The 14,560-nt window shown below is 34.9% G+C and overlaps 1 protein-coding gene across 4 annotated transcripts in view; it reads left to right on the top strand.

The window, feature by feature from the left end:
- The window catches only part of Foxn2 (forkhead box N2), a 46,182-nt gene extending 33,010 nt beyond the window's left edge, over positions 1-13,172 (top strand). For all 4 annotated transcript variants that reach the window (XM_042675476.1, XM_042675475.1, XM_042675473.1 and 1 more), the window contains 4 exons: positions 1,570-1,661; positions 4,987-5,051; positions 6,975-7,043; positions 8,671-13,172. In XM_042675476.1, coding sequence (XP_042531410.1) covers positions 1,570-1,661; positions 4,987-5,051; positions 6,975-7,043; positions 8,671-9,194 — 750 coding nt within the window. In that variant the 3' untranslated portion in view covers positions 9,195-13,172. The remainder of the gene's footprint in view (positions 1-1,569; positions 1,662-4,986; positions 5,052-6,974; positions 7,044-8,670) is intronic.
- The last annotated feature ends 1,388 nt before the right edge of the window (positions 13,173-14,560 follow it).

The following is a 14,560-nucleotide window of genomic DNA, read 5'->3' as shown; positions in this document are numbered from 1 at the left end:
AGTTTCATCTCTTCGTCCAAAAATGTGTATTTTACTTTTTCTTAGAAAAAATTTGTAGTGTCAAATGCTTTTGTGGAATAGTTTATGTGATATCTTGTCACTGAATGACAGAAGGTTCACCTGATAACCTTGCACTTTTTTCATATGACAGTGTGATAGGACACTAGTAGTAGGATGACCAAAAATGCCTTCCTTGCCTCTACCATTCCAGATTAGGGAGTTTCTCCTTTCTGAATTTATTGCATTATTTTTCTTTACCATCTAACATCTATGTTTTATTCAAAATTATTTTTTGTTCCTATTGTTGGTTTCATTCACCCCCTCATATCTTGGGAGTAAAGGAATAAAGCTATGCTGTTATTCAGCCAACATTCACTAAACAGCACTGTATGCTGATTTTAGAATAGCTGCTTAGCCTCCATTTATTTTGCAACTGTGTCACTTGAATATAAATTACTTTATTTGAATCTCATTACAAGTCAGTGAAGTGGCCTGAGTTGGTATTTTATTTTGTAGATCAAACATGAATGAGAGGTTGACTCTCAGAAATTAAATAGCAAATCAGTAAGCAGTGATTAGGATCTCAGTTTTAAATTTGTAGAACCACTTTTTTTTCCATTGAGCCATTCTTCTATAAAAATTATATAACACTATCTCAAGGGTAAGAGTGTCAATAATAGACTAATAGTACCTTGAAAAATAGTTTAAGCAAGGGAGTAGTCTGAAGATATCATATTAATATATCTTACATTTATACAAGCAAAAAATGCATAGAGGAACAAGTATGTTTTCTTGTTTTCAAAGAATTGTCGTTGCAGTTGTAATGTGTAATTTGAATTTTTTTTTTTTTTTGGGGGGGGGGTCCGGTCGTGGTGCCTGAACTCTGGGCCTGGGTACTGTTCCTCAGCTCTTCAGCTCAAGGCTAGCACTCTACCACTTGAGCCACAGCACCACTTCCGGCTTTTTTCTTTTTGCTTATGTGGTGCTGAGGAATGGAACCCAGGGCCTCAGGCATGCAAGGCAAGTGCTCTACCACTGAGCCACCTTCCCAGCCCAGTAATTTGAATTTTTAAGAAAAGATTTTTGTAGTACAAAAGTATAATATAAAACTAGATGTTAGGTAGAGCACTGGTGAGTCATGCCTGTAATCCTAGCTACTCAGGAGGCTGAAGTCTGAGGATTGAGGTTTGAAGCCAGCCCAGAGCTGGAAAGTCTGTGAGACTTGTCTCTTAACTACAAAAAAAAAAATAATAGCTGGAACTAGAGCTGTAGTTTAAATGGTAGATTGAGCAAAAAAGCTCCAGGACAATGCCTAGTCCCTAAGTTCAAGCTCCAGCACCAACACACACACACACATACACAAAACCCTAGATATTATTAATTTGAACCTCTGTAATCTTATAAGGAAGTTTCATAAATCACATGCTGCATTGCAAGCCCATTTCAACTTTTGCATTATCCTAGAAGATACGTGATTTCTTACACATTTATTGAAAGTATGACACTAATTATATACGTATCAAAGTTACTTTGACAGATAATAATAAATTATTGTGCATTTTATTCTAGGTAAATGGAAAAGGTTCCTTATGGTGTGTTGATCCAGAATACAAACCCAATCTTATGCAGGCACTGAAGAAGCAACCCTCCTCTTTACAAAGGTAAGAGTCTGCCATGTAACTGTTAGTGAAGATTTAGAAGATTTACTGTGTGAAATGGAGAAACTAGACAAGTATGAATTTTTTTTTTTGTATAGAGATTTATGGATAACATTAACCAAAGACAGTCTTGTTCATGCTTTAACTTGTGTTTCTGGAAAATACGTAGTTGAGAAAATGAGTAGTTGAGAATTCTCAGAAATGAAGTCACTATAATGTAACTGAGCTATAAACAAAATGTATAATTTCAGTTATCAAAAGGTTGTCATATAAGCTGGATGCTAGTGGTTCATGCCTGTCTGTAATTCAGCTACTCAGGAGGTTGAGACCTATAAGATATCCATTGGTGGGGCTGGGAAGGTGGCTCAGTGGTAAAGCGTTTGCCTTGCATGCATGAGTCCCTGGGTTTGATTCCCCAGCACCACATAAGCAAAAAGAAAAAAAGCCGGAAGTGGTGCTGTGTCTTAACTGGTAGTAGCGTTAGCCTTGCTGAAGTGCTGAGGGACAGCACCCAGGCTCAGAGTTCAGGCCCATAACCGGACCCAAAAAAAAAAAAAAAGATAGACATTGAAAGCCAGCCTATGCAGCAAAGTCTTATTTCCCGAGTGGCTCAAATGGTAGAGCCAAACAAGAATGTAATTGAATTGACTTGAATTTTAATTGTTTACAATACTAAAATGGACCACGAAATGGGAAATTAAAAGTATGTTAAAAATTTTAAAATGTAGGGCCAGGAAGGTGGCTCAGTGGTAGAGCGCTTGCCTTGCATGCATGAGGCCCTGGGTTCGATTCCTCAGTGCCACATAAGCAGAAAAAAAAAAAAAGCCGGAAGAAGCGCTGTGGCTCAAGTGGTAGAGCGCTAGCCTTGAGCTGAAGAGCTGAGGGACAGTGCCCAGGCCCAGAGTTCAGGCCCACAATTGGACCCCCTCCCCCCAATTTTTTTTTTTAAATGTAATGATTAAGTTTGTCATTGTAATGTTTTATCCATTTCAATTAAGTGTTTTCTTTGTCATAACATGGCTCTTTTCAGTGCTGGTATTGAACTCAGGGCCTCTCACTGAGCTACATCTCCCATATCACCCAGCTTAATAGCACTTTTAATATTGAAAAATGAAGTTCAGAGCTGGGCGCCGGTGGCTCACGCCTGTAATCCTAGCTACTCAGGAGGCTGAGATCTGAGAATCGCGGTTCAAAGCCAGCCCGGGCAGGAAAGACCGTGAGACTCCTATCTCCAATAAACCACTAGAAAACCGGAAGTGGTACTGTAGCTCAAGTGGTAGAGCGCTCGCCTTGAGCTGAAGAGCTGAGGGACAGCGCCCAGGCCCAGAGTTCAAGCCCCATGACCGACAAAAAAAAAAAATAATAAAAAAAAAATAAATTAAAAAAAAATAAAAATGAAGTTCAGGTGTAAAATTTTAAATGTTTGGCAAGTAAATTAATGTTGTGAACATATTTTTTCTTATAAATGTTATAATGTTTCTTTACAACTTCCTTGACTTTTGTTTGATATTTTTATCTTCCTCATTTTAAGTTACATTTGGAAAACAATATGAACTTAAGTCTGGTTTTCTTTTCTTTTCCTAAAGAAGTCTTAAGTGTCTTTAAAAAAATTCTATAATGTACCTTCATTTGAGTCGAAAATGTCACGTTTTATTAAGATACTTGTAAAGGTTATCAGTGGCACCTAGTTTGTTTTAATAATCTAAAGGGTCTTTTTGAATAACATATAAAAGAGTTTAAAAAATAACATATAAAAAGACATTTAGAACATCACAGTGGTGAGAACACAGGGCAGAAGAGGAGGCTGCCCAAGGGGGACAAGGAAGCAAAAAGCGGGTCTTACAATGAATGAAACATTTCAGACTCAGAAGTGGAGCTGTGGCTCAAAGTGGTAGAGCACTAGCCTTGAACAAAAGAGCTCAGGGACAGCACTCAGGCTCCAAGTTCAAGCCCCATGACCCACCACTACCAAAAAAAAAAAATGTACTCTTTAGGGGCTGGGAAGGTGGCTCAGTGGTAGAGCGCTTGCCTTGCATGCCTGAGGCCCTGGGTTCGATTCCTCAGCACCACATAAGCAAAAAGAAAAAAGCTGGAAGTGGCGCTGTGTCTCAAGTGGTAAAGTGCTAGCTTTGAGCTGAAGAGCTGAGGGACAGCGCCCAAGCCCAGAGTTCAGGCCCCATGACCGGACCCCCCTCCCCCCCCAAAAAAAATTTCAGACTCATGCAGGAGAATGTCATAGTGATATGTAAGCTACATTGATAACAATATTTCATACTGTGGTTTATTTGAATTTTAAAGCATTCTTAAGACGCTTTTTCTTTTTTGGTAGCACTTGAGGACTAAACTTTTGTTTTAGTTAAGCAAGCATCTTATCACTTGAGCCATACACCTCAGTCTCTTTTGCAGTTTAGTTTTTTTGTTTTTGTTTTTTTTCCAAATGTGGTTCCATGCTTTTGACATGGCCGGCATTAGTCTGTGAGCCGTCTGCCTCCACCACCTGCATGCTGTCACACCTGCTCTAGGAAATAATTTTTTTTTGGTTGGTCATGGGGCTTGAACTCTGGGCCTGGGCGCTGTCCCTGAGTTCTTCAGCTCAAGTTCTGGTGGTTAGAGATAAAAGGCTCAGGACTTTCCTGCCTGGGCTGGCTTTGAATCGTGCTCCTCAGATCTCAGCCTCCTTAGTAGCTAGGATTACAGGCGTGAGCCACCAGCACTTGGCAGAAATAAAATTTTAATTGCATTAACAAAACAGATTTCCTTTTACCATGTCACAGATTCCAAAGAATGAAAGTAATTTTTCTTAAATGTTTTAATTTCTTACTTGAAAAGGCAAAACACACCAAAATCAGGAACTAAAGTTTATTGCCACTATTACTATATAGTCTTCTTTAAATACTTGTTTTGATAAATTCTTTGATTTCTATAGTAATAACTTTCTTAATATCACATCAGACTTAAATATCTAAAAATCCAAATATCTATCAAAGCCAAATAACAACTATTATATATTGCTTATTGTTACAGGCATTTGAAACATTATTATTGTTTAATTAGCCCAGCAACCCCATATGAGAGATATAGTTAGCTCTATTTTATAGATGAAGAAATGAATAGATTAATTTTTTGCCTAGAATGACCAAAAATATATGATTTAATCTTGGTCCTTGAGCACTTTCTGCTTTGGTAGAAATACTCCTAAACTGAGTATTATTAACAAAGAAAGCAAGATAAAAATTAGTTCACGTTTTTTGGTGTAAGCTGTATGTGTTAGCTCCCATTTGTGAAATAAAGATTTTTTTATAAGCACATTTATCTTTCTATTTTTCAGTAGTTCTTTATCACCTCAGTACTTAAGCTCTGTTCTCAAGCAGAACCAAGTGCGAACCCTCAAAGGTATGTATGAATACTGATCTTTTAAATCAGGAAAAGACAGATAAAAATAAAGATTAAAAATAATTGTTTTTTATTATAAATTATGTGTTAACTGTAATAGACTTGGAAAACAAAATCATTCATAAAAGAAATAGTACTCATAATCCCTATAACTCTATTTTAATATTGTAGAATATTTTTGATGACTTACTGTGCTTCATGTATAAGTAGATATGTTTACATACATGTATAGATATATGCATAATACATGTACATGTTTTTTAACAAATAGATTTATACATCAATACAGTTTTATGCTTCCTCTTCATTACTTGTTATGTATATTTTTCCTTGATAATAGCACTTAATTTCTTGGGAGTGATCTGAATATAATCTTTGCCTTATTTTATAGGTCCCATGATCTAAACACCACTTTATATTTACAAACTCCTGGGAAAAAACAAAGCAACAATTATATTTTGAGACATAAAACTTTGCTTCAATAGTAGAATTTAATTAGTTACAACAGATACTTACATTTATATCTTTGGTTTTTCTTCCTGGCCTGCAAAGCATAAAATGCTTTCAAACTCGTCACTGAAACAAAGTTTACCACTCCTTACATCAAAATATTTTGAAATGGTTCTTTTATAGGTTAGATGTAAGGGATTTTAATTTAAGAATCTAATAAATCAGCCTTTTTAGATTTTCTATATTTTTAAGCAAATAAAAATTACTAGTGAAAATTTTCCTGCTTATAGTTAATAGATTAGTAGTATTTAAAGTAGATTTTTCAAGTATTGCTGCTTTGATGAGTTTCCATGACTTTAAAAAAACTATACAATCTTATACTAAAGTCTTTGTCAGAAACATTTTGGTTCTGAACCAGTGCTGATTCTCAGAAGTTGATGTCTGTATAAGTAAAGGAGAAAAAATATAAAAAAAGCTTTAGGGGCTGGAAAGGTGGCTCAGTGGTAGAGTGCTTGCCTTGCATGCATGAGGCACCCTCAGCACAACATAAGCAGAAAAAAGCCAGAAGTGGCACTGTGGCTCAAGTGGTAGAGCACTAGCCTTGAGCTGAAGAGCTGAAGGACAGTGCTCAGGCCCATGACCAACAAACAAAAAAGCGTTAGAGAACCAAGTAAGTAGCTAAGTGAATAGGAAATTGATTCAGATAATGTTCTGCTTTTACATTTTTCTCTTAACTATGTGGTTAATATGTGTCTCTTTACAGTTAGGTATGGCTAAATTCCAATATCTATTATGTCTACTACATCTTGCCAGGCATTGTAGTAGTTGCTTTGGGATATGAAGAAGTTAGAGAACTATATAGGCCCTGCTCTAAAAAACGTACACCTTAGCTGGTGCCAGTGGCTCATGATGTAATCCTAGCTACTTATGAGGCTGAGATCTAAGGATTACAGTTCAAAGCCAGCCTGGACAGGAAAGTCTATGACACTCTTACCTACAATTAACCACCAAAAAAGGTTCAAGTGGTAGTGGCACTAGCCTTGAGCACAAAAGCTCAGGGATAGCACCCAGACCCATAGTTCAAGTCCCAGGGCAACAGCTTAACCAAAGAAGGTTGGCTAGAGTTATGCAGTGTACACTAGGGGGAAAGCAGTAAGAAGCCAGTTCAGCTGAGAAGCAGATAATAGAAATGAGATGCTTGAACTGGGCCTTCAAGAATGTAGGGTTGATGGAAGCAGAACCATAAAAAGGTGACTGGCATTTGCTGGGAATCTCTTTGGCATTCTGATGTGTAACAGAAGCTTAGTTGGATACCAGAGGACCAGGTAATTAGAAAGAAGCAGAGGCTTTCTGAGCCTATTGTAGGAAAATATATACCACATCATCAATGCTGATCATATTCGAGCATGTGCAAATATTTATAGAAGCTTCTCTTACAAAAAACTTTAATGTTACCACTTTTTCCCTTTTCAGAATCTGATATTGATGCTGCCACTGCAATGATACTTTTAAATACTTCCATAGAACAAGGGATTTTAGAATGTAAGCAATCATGCTTTTCTTTTTAAATTATGTTTTTGTGAATGAAATGTTTAAGTGCCATTATTTCTTTGTCACTAAATTGTGTTTTCCTCTCAATAACTCAGTTTATATTTCATTATATTTGCACCAATTTATTTGGGCAGTTGAAAAGTTAATGCTGTGAAAGAATATAATATATATAAATGGAGAAAAAAAAACCCAGCACATTTAAAAAATAAGCTTGAAGCCAGGTGCCAGTGGCTCACACCTGTAATCCTAGCTAATCAGGGGGCTGAGATCTGAGGATTGCGGTTCAAAGCCAGCCCAGGCAAGAAAAAGTCCATGAGACTCTTATCTCTAATTAACAATTAGAAAACTAGAAGTGGCACTGTGGCTCAAGTGGTAGAGCACTCATCTTGAGCTGAAGAGCTGAGGGACAGCACCCAGGCCCAGAGTTCAAGCCCCGTGATTGACCAAAAAAAAAAAAAAAAAAAGAAAGCAATAAGAAAATATAGGAAAGCATATTTATAATTTATAGGAAAATAAAAAAGTTTCCATAAGATACAAATGCAAAATCCATAAAGGAAAAAAATGGGTAAATTTAATAAAACATCAAAACTTTAGAGTCTGACAAGAAGCAGATACTTTGAATAAGTAGAGAAGCTGAGAGTATGTTTTAATAGTAGTACTCTACTAGTGTAGCAAGCACTAGGCAAGGCTCAGCGTGAGGCCCTGGATTTGATTATTTGCACTTCCAAGAGACAGAGAGAGTGAGAGACAGAAACAGAGGAGAGGAACTGGAGGTGGCTCAAGGAGTAGAGCATCAGCCATGGGTCAAAAAGTCAGGTGAAAGTGCAAGGCTCTGAGTTTAAGTCCCAGTGCTTGCACAACAAAAGCCGGGGAGGGCAGTAGGGATCAGGGAAAAGTAGCAAGAACAAAAAATGCTAGGAGAATTATTTTAGCTATATATCATAAGTAAAGGGTGAATATTGAATCTCCCTATAAGGATCCTACAAGTAAGAAATAAAGAGTTCAACAGGAAAATCAACGAAATATATGAATAGGTATGATCAGAAGAAATACATATGGCCACACATGTGGAAAGATACGTAACTTCTCTAAAAATTGGAAAGACACAAGAAAACAATTTTGAGATAGTCTTTTTTTTTGCTTAGAATATTATAGAAAGTTAAAATAATTGAAAATATGGGAATAGTTTTTGTCATACACTGTTGGACATTAAGTGGTTCAGCGTTTAGAGGACAATTTGTATTTCCTTTTATTTAGTTGTTCTATTTCTTGGTATCCTTCCTAGAAAATGATTGCATATGTGTGTATAGGAAAAAAAAGTCATCCAGAAGAATATACATTGTAGCAACAAATGTTTTGCTAAACAGCAGATCCATGCCAAGACATCTGGACAAATAGTTCAGAGTAATTATGTTTTGTGGAAAGATAAAGATGTATTTTTAAATGATTTTTAAATGTTTCAGATTAATTCCTACAGAATATGATTTGAGTAAAAGGCGGGGGAAGCCTGTAAAAACATTATTAATACGAAGCACTTACTGCTCCAGAGTTACAATTTTCAGTGGTCTGTGTTTGTGATCAGATTCATTTGACCTATTGATAGTTATGTTTTCTACAGGTGAGAAGCCTCTTCCTCTTAAAACATCATTGCAAAAAAAGAGGAATTATAGCAATGCATTTAATCATCCCAGTGCTGTGCGATTACAAGATAGTGATTCTTTAGCCACCAGCATTGATCCAAAAGAAGATCACAATTACAGTGCAAGTAGCATGGCAGCACAGCGCTGTGCATCCAGGTCTAGTGTGTCGTCCCTGTCTTCTGTGGATGAGGTATATGAATTTATCCCAAAGAGCAGCCATGTGGGAAGTGGTGGCAGTGAAGGATTTCATAGTGAAGAAGACACAGATGTTGATTATGAAGATGATCCCCTTGCAGACAGTGGCTATGCGCCACAGGCTTGTACGGATAACTCTCAAAAAGGGCAGCCAGGCAAAAAGATGCGAAAACAGTCATGTCAAGAAATTGATGAGGAGCTCAAAGAAGCAGCTGGATCTCTGCTCCACCTTGCTGGAATTCGTACATGTCTAGGTTCCCTAATAAGTACTGCAAAGACACAAAGTCAAAAGCAATGGAAAAAATAGAAGTACTTAGTAGGTGAAATTATTTTATAGTGTGGCAATACTCTTCTACTTAATTCTTTACAAGGGATATCAAAGCCATAATGGACTTCTTTAGGTTTAGGGTGGGAGAGGGGTGCCAATTGTTTCTTTGACAATATTTTTGGTTGCTTTTTCTTTTTTTTAAAAATTAAACAGTTGCTGTTAGGATCATGCCCAACCATAAATATGTGATCTAAATGCTTAAAAACATAATTTCTGTGATAAGTGCTTTCAAGATTTAGAAATTTTAATATAAGAAAATCCCTAGCCACTGTCTTAAACTTATAGGAAAAGCTCTTCTATTTAATGTGTCACTATGTAAGATTTGGCAAGTCTATAACTTTTTAGTTTTTCTCTCCCATCTGTAATTAGCTATAGTTGCTATCAATTGCTGATATCTTCTTCATATAATCCTTTTCTGACTCCAATATAATAGATAAGACTATGATTTTTATTTTGTCTTAAATTATTTTATTGTTGTGGCATGAACGAAGTCCAGTATGCATTGTTGAAAAGATCCTAAATATCTGCAAAATTCTTCTAGATACAGAAGTAATAGAAAAGGTAATTTGGAGATGTGATTTCATCTAAGAAGACCAATTCCTATTATAGTAGTATTTTTGAAATGTTTTTACTTCACAAATAATGCATAGCATTCATTCAGGCCTTTTATTCTTTCCCAAAGTGCTTTGCATCAATTGTTGAAATTTTAGTCACTAGCTGTCTTTATTGAGTAGAAACTATTCAATGAGTGAATACAGCCATAGAGAATGTAATGGGATAACATAATTTTGACATACTTTTGCAATAAGAGAATCTTTCATTTGCTTTTTTTCCCTCTTTTTCTTCTCTCTCTCTTTTTTTCCAGTACTGGGGATTGAACTCAGGGCCCTTTCATGCTTGCTAGACAAGCACTGTACCACTTGAGCCATGCTCCCAGTCCTAATTTCCTTCCTAAATACACTGTTTTCTGAGAGCATTTTAACAGTAATGGAATATAATTTTACATACTTACTACTTATGTCATCATAAGTAAGGTCATTGAGTAGAAACTTCTTTCCAAGCCTTGTATGAATTAAAATTGTATATTGAATTACTTTTTAAAAGATTTAGTAAAACTAGAGATAAAATACCTTCAGGGATTTAAAAACTCATATAAAATTAGGTCTTACACCAAACTCTTTGAAGGGGCAGTGTAATACCTATATGTGCCATTAATCCATGCTAAAAGATTTTTTATTACTATTCCAAAAGTGCATTGACCAAGGTGATTTAAGTATTGAACAAATCTGCTTGTATGAGACAGTTTTCATATCACTTACATAGTTTGACTATATTATTTAGAAAGAACGATGGATGCTAATACCATTAGTTCATTGTTTCTTAAAACAGCGAGAGCAACTTATTTAATTTATCTCATGATACATCCTCTGTTATAGACAATGATCTTGTTTTTGTTTTTCATATAATTTATATGCATTTATATTGATACATATACACATGCAGTCAAGGATTCATATTGTCAATTTCTTTCAGTCATTTTTGTGATTAAAAGGCATTTCATGGATTTTTTAAAAGATGAATGTTTATATTTTAACTTAAATTTTTATTTGGGTAAAACTCAAATGAGAATAATAAGAAGAGCATCTTTTTCAGTTGATAAATCTTTAGGCCAAGGATAACGGCATTAACATTCTTTGTCCTTTTTCCATATTAATATAATTGAGTCTAGATAGCTATATTAATAGAATTGGTGCTCTGAAGCATAATAAAATTTTAATTTGGTAGGTAATGTATAGTGAAGTATTTGGAATTTCTTCCTCATAAATACTATATCTCTAGAAAGTGGCTAAATGAAAGTAGCCTTTTCTGTGGACAATGAATAAACACAAAGAAAAAATGTTTTTACCACAGTATAAAAGATATTACAGAAATCAATTTAATAACTATTTTTAAGCTATTCATTATGACCCTGTGGATATGTCTTAGTCAGTGTTTTTGTTTGGGTAATTGGTTTCTCCTTGCCATGCTGGGGATGGAGCTTGGGGCTCTATCCATGCTGGGTAAGTGCTCTGTCCCTGAGCCTCACCATTGCCCAGTTAACAGTGTTGCAGTGATTTATTCCACTTTACTTTGTTCAGCTGAAATTCTCTATCACAGATATTCTTCCTGGTTCCTGTCCATTAGGTAATTACTCTTTGTAAGTAAATGAAAATGATCTAAGATAAGGAAGAGGAAAAGTTATTCTCAACCCTAATAGGGATCTTCAGAGATCCTTGTCTTATTATATATAGCAATAACATTAAATTTATCACTTTTTCCTCTGAGTCTTCAATGTTCACCTCTCAAAAACTTAGCTACAGTCATCATCCAGACAACAGTGAATACATGTGCACAGAAAGCTGATGAGAAGATACACAGGATTTACAAAATTTTGCATTCTTGCATAAAATTCAGTATATCACTTTCCATCTGTTAATATACTACGGCAGTTATCTTTAAGGGGAAGAACTTTTTTAATTATGGTTCCCTTACTATGGCTTCCATGGATATTAACCTCATTGCTCAGGTATGTTGAGATAGAAACCATCCAATTACAGAAAGTCACTCTTAAGTACTGCGGCCTGGATTTTGTGTTCCCAGTAATAATTAACAAATATTGCTGGAATGAAAACAACTTGGAAACTCCAGAGAGATGACATGTTTTTCAACATATTTTAAAACTGTGATTTAAGCTAACATAATTTGCCTTACATCAAAATAATATAAATTTTGTTGCAGCCAGTTCATTTGTAATACATCTCTAGTAAAAGTTTTATCTCAACACGATTAATCTTCATCTTTTGCATCCCCAGTAGAATCAGTGTTTCTTGACTACACACTTTTGACATTTATTTGTGCAATATCACCAAATTAGTTAATATTTTACTTTTTAAATTGAGGGAAAGAAACATTGCCTATATTACTAGAAAGCTGTTAGTGAATCACCTTTTTCTACTCTGGAGTCTTTCTGTCCTCAAAACCAGCATGACTTCTACCTTAGAATCCTTTGTATATTGTACGATGTAATGTATATATACTATTTTTCTTTGGCTCCTTTCTGAAGCATTATGAAAAGGGTCATACTAGGTGGTCAGTTAAACTTATGTTAGCATAGATTCAAAGCTTGAGAAAGTGTTCTGGAGGGAACGTGTGTGTCTTGGTAGACCAGGAGGCCTTCCCCAACAGTTTAAGCAACAGATGTGAATACTTCACTAAGCTGTAAAGACTATTGTCTTAAATACAATAACTTAACATCCTTTTGTGGAGATTATAGCATTTAATTAAAAAAAAAAACAACTCTGAGGCTTTCTGGTTTACATGTACTGTATAGTTTTTTGTTAGTTTGAAATGTGTAAACTTTGATTTAAGCAGAGTTTACTTCAATGTTAATGATGTAGTCAAAATATTTATTGAAAGGCAAGATAGAGTATTTTAATGTTGTATTAATGTTATACCTGCCATCTTTTCCCTAAAGTACATTCTTTGCATCTAACTGCCAGTGCCATTGTCAAAACAAACTTGTTTTTAAAATTGTTGTACATTTTTATTAAACTAAATGCTTAATTTTAAAGTATTATGTTGCCATCATATAGTGTATAAAATGTATAATTGCCATTTCATTGTAACTTATTTATTTTTAAATGAAAGTATGAGTGCTCCTGATTCAAGAAATTTGTTATTAAACTGTTTTCTCTCTTCTGATGTAGCATAAATTGTCCTGAGTTGAACTGCCAGTAGATGACCAGTCACATGTGAGCCATTTCTCACTTGCCAGTCTTTGCTCATATTTAAAACAACTTACAAATGTTGTTTTTGTATCTAACCTCTGATTATTAAAATGTTTATAAAGTTTATTTTTACCAAAGAAATGCAATTCATTATGATAAAGTATTACAGAATAAACATTGTTTTATAACATTTCTGTGTTTCTCTGTTCTTTTGTGTGGGGATGGTATACCTGTATTACAAAGTTGGAGTCAGAGAAATGAAAACTTTTTTTTTTACTCTGTTGTATGTATGTATGTATGCATTTAGGTTTTTTGGAAATAGGTTCTTGTATAGTTCCAGCTATCTTTGAACTGATCTTGCTTTATCATCTCAATTGTTGAAAGGTAAAGCTGTTAAATAATTATCCTGCTAAAGCTGAGCTTTTTTTCTATTTCCACATACATAAGATATATATTTTGAAATACAGGAAAAATGGGATAGAATATGAAATTAAGATTATTTGTAAATACAATAGTGTTAACTTCAGAAATACCCATGATACCATCTGTTTGAAAAGTGAGACATCTATTATGAGATGCAATAATCTATAACCAATATTTTGATCCTAATTTTCAACCTTGAACTTCTGAACTGATTGTTTAAATTGTATTTTTTTATTGTGAAAATACTGTACAGAGGGGTTACAATTACATGGGCAAGATAATGAGTACATTTCTTATCAAGCATTGTAGCCTCCTCCTTTGTTTCCCCTTCCTACCCCATCCTCCCCCGTCCCCCCATCCAACCCTCCTCCCCGCCCCCACCAAAGTTGTAAAGTTCGTTTTCGACATAATGACTTGTATGTCTCATTGTTGCAATGGGTCCACCTGTATCCCTATTTAAGCAATTTGGTTTTTCCCTTCCCCTCCACAAATTATAACAACATCAAATACAGTGAAAGCAAGGGTTATACCGTGGGGGAGGGACATACAAAGCAACAAAGAAATAATCTTATAAATGTGTTAGAAACAGCATGAAAGAAAAAAAAAAACATTTGAATACATATCTTAGGGTTCATTTTCCTAACATCAGCTTATCTGACCTTTTCTGCTTGACTCAGACATATACTAGTTATTGCAAATAAGGGAAACCATGGGACCTATGTTTCTTTGGGCCTGGCTTACTTTACTTAATATAATTTTTTCCAAGTTTTTTAAATTGTATTTTCTTAATGGTGTTACTGGAAGATAATAGTCACAGTATTCCTTATACCTGAGAAAGGATTTTGTTTATAATATAATTCCTATAATTCAATATTAAGGAGACCTAAACCTAGTTTAGGAAAAAAAAAACAGGTAAAATATTTGGATAGACCATTAACTGAAAATACATTAGTAGACACAAAAATCAGCACTAAATTAGGAAAATGCAAATAATAACCACAATGAAATACCACTATACCCAATTATAGAATGTCTAAAATTAAAAGGATTGACAAATAAGGCTTCATTGGGCCATTCTTCCATGTATGCATGTCTAGGTCTCTTATGTTCAGATCTCTTTTTAATAACAGCTATGATATTCGGCCTATCCTAAGG

This window comes from Dipodomys spectabilis, unplaced genomic scaffold, assembly GCF_019054845.1.
Source record: "Dipodomys spectabilis isolate Male_0828 unplaced genomic scaffold, ASM1905484v1 ptg000026l, whole genome shotgun sequence".
Taxonomy (NCBI): domain Eukaryota; kingdom Metazoa; phylum Chordata; class Mammalia; order Rodentia; family Heteromyidae; genus Dipodomys; species Dipodomys spectabilis.
The sequence above is the reverse complement of the archived record's forward strand: the minus strand, read 5'-3'. Positions and strand labels throughout refer to the sequence as shown.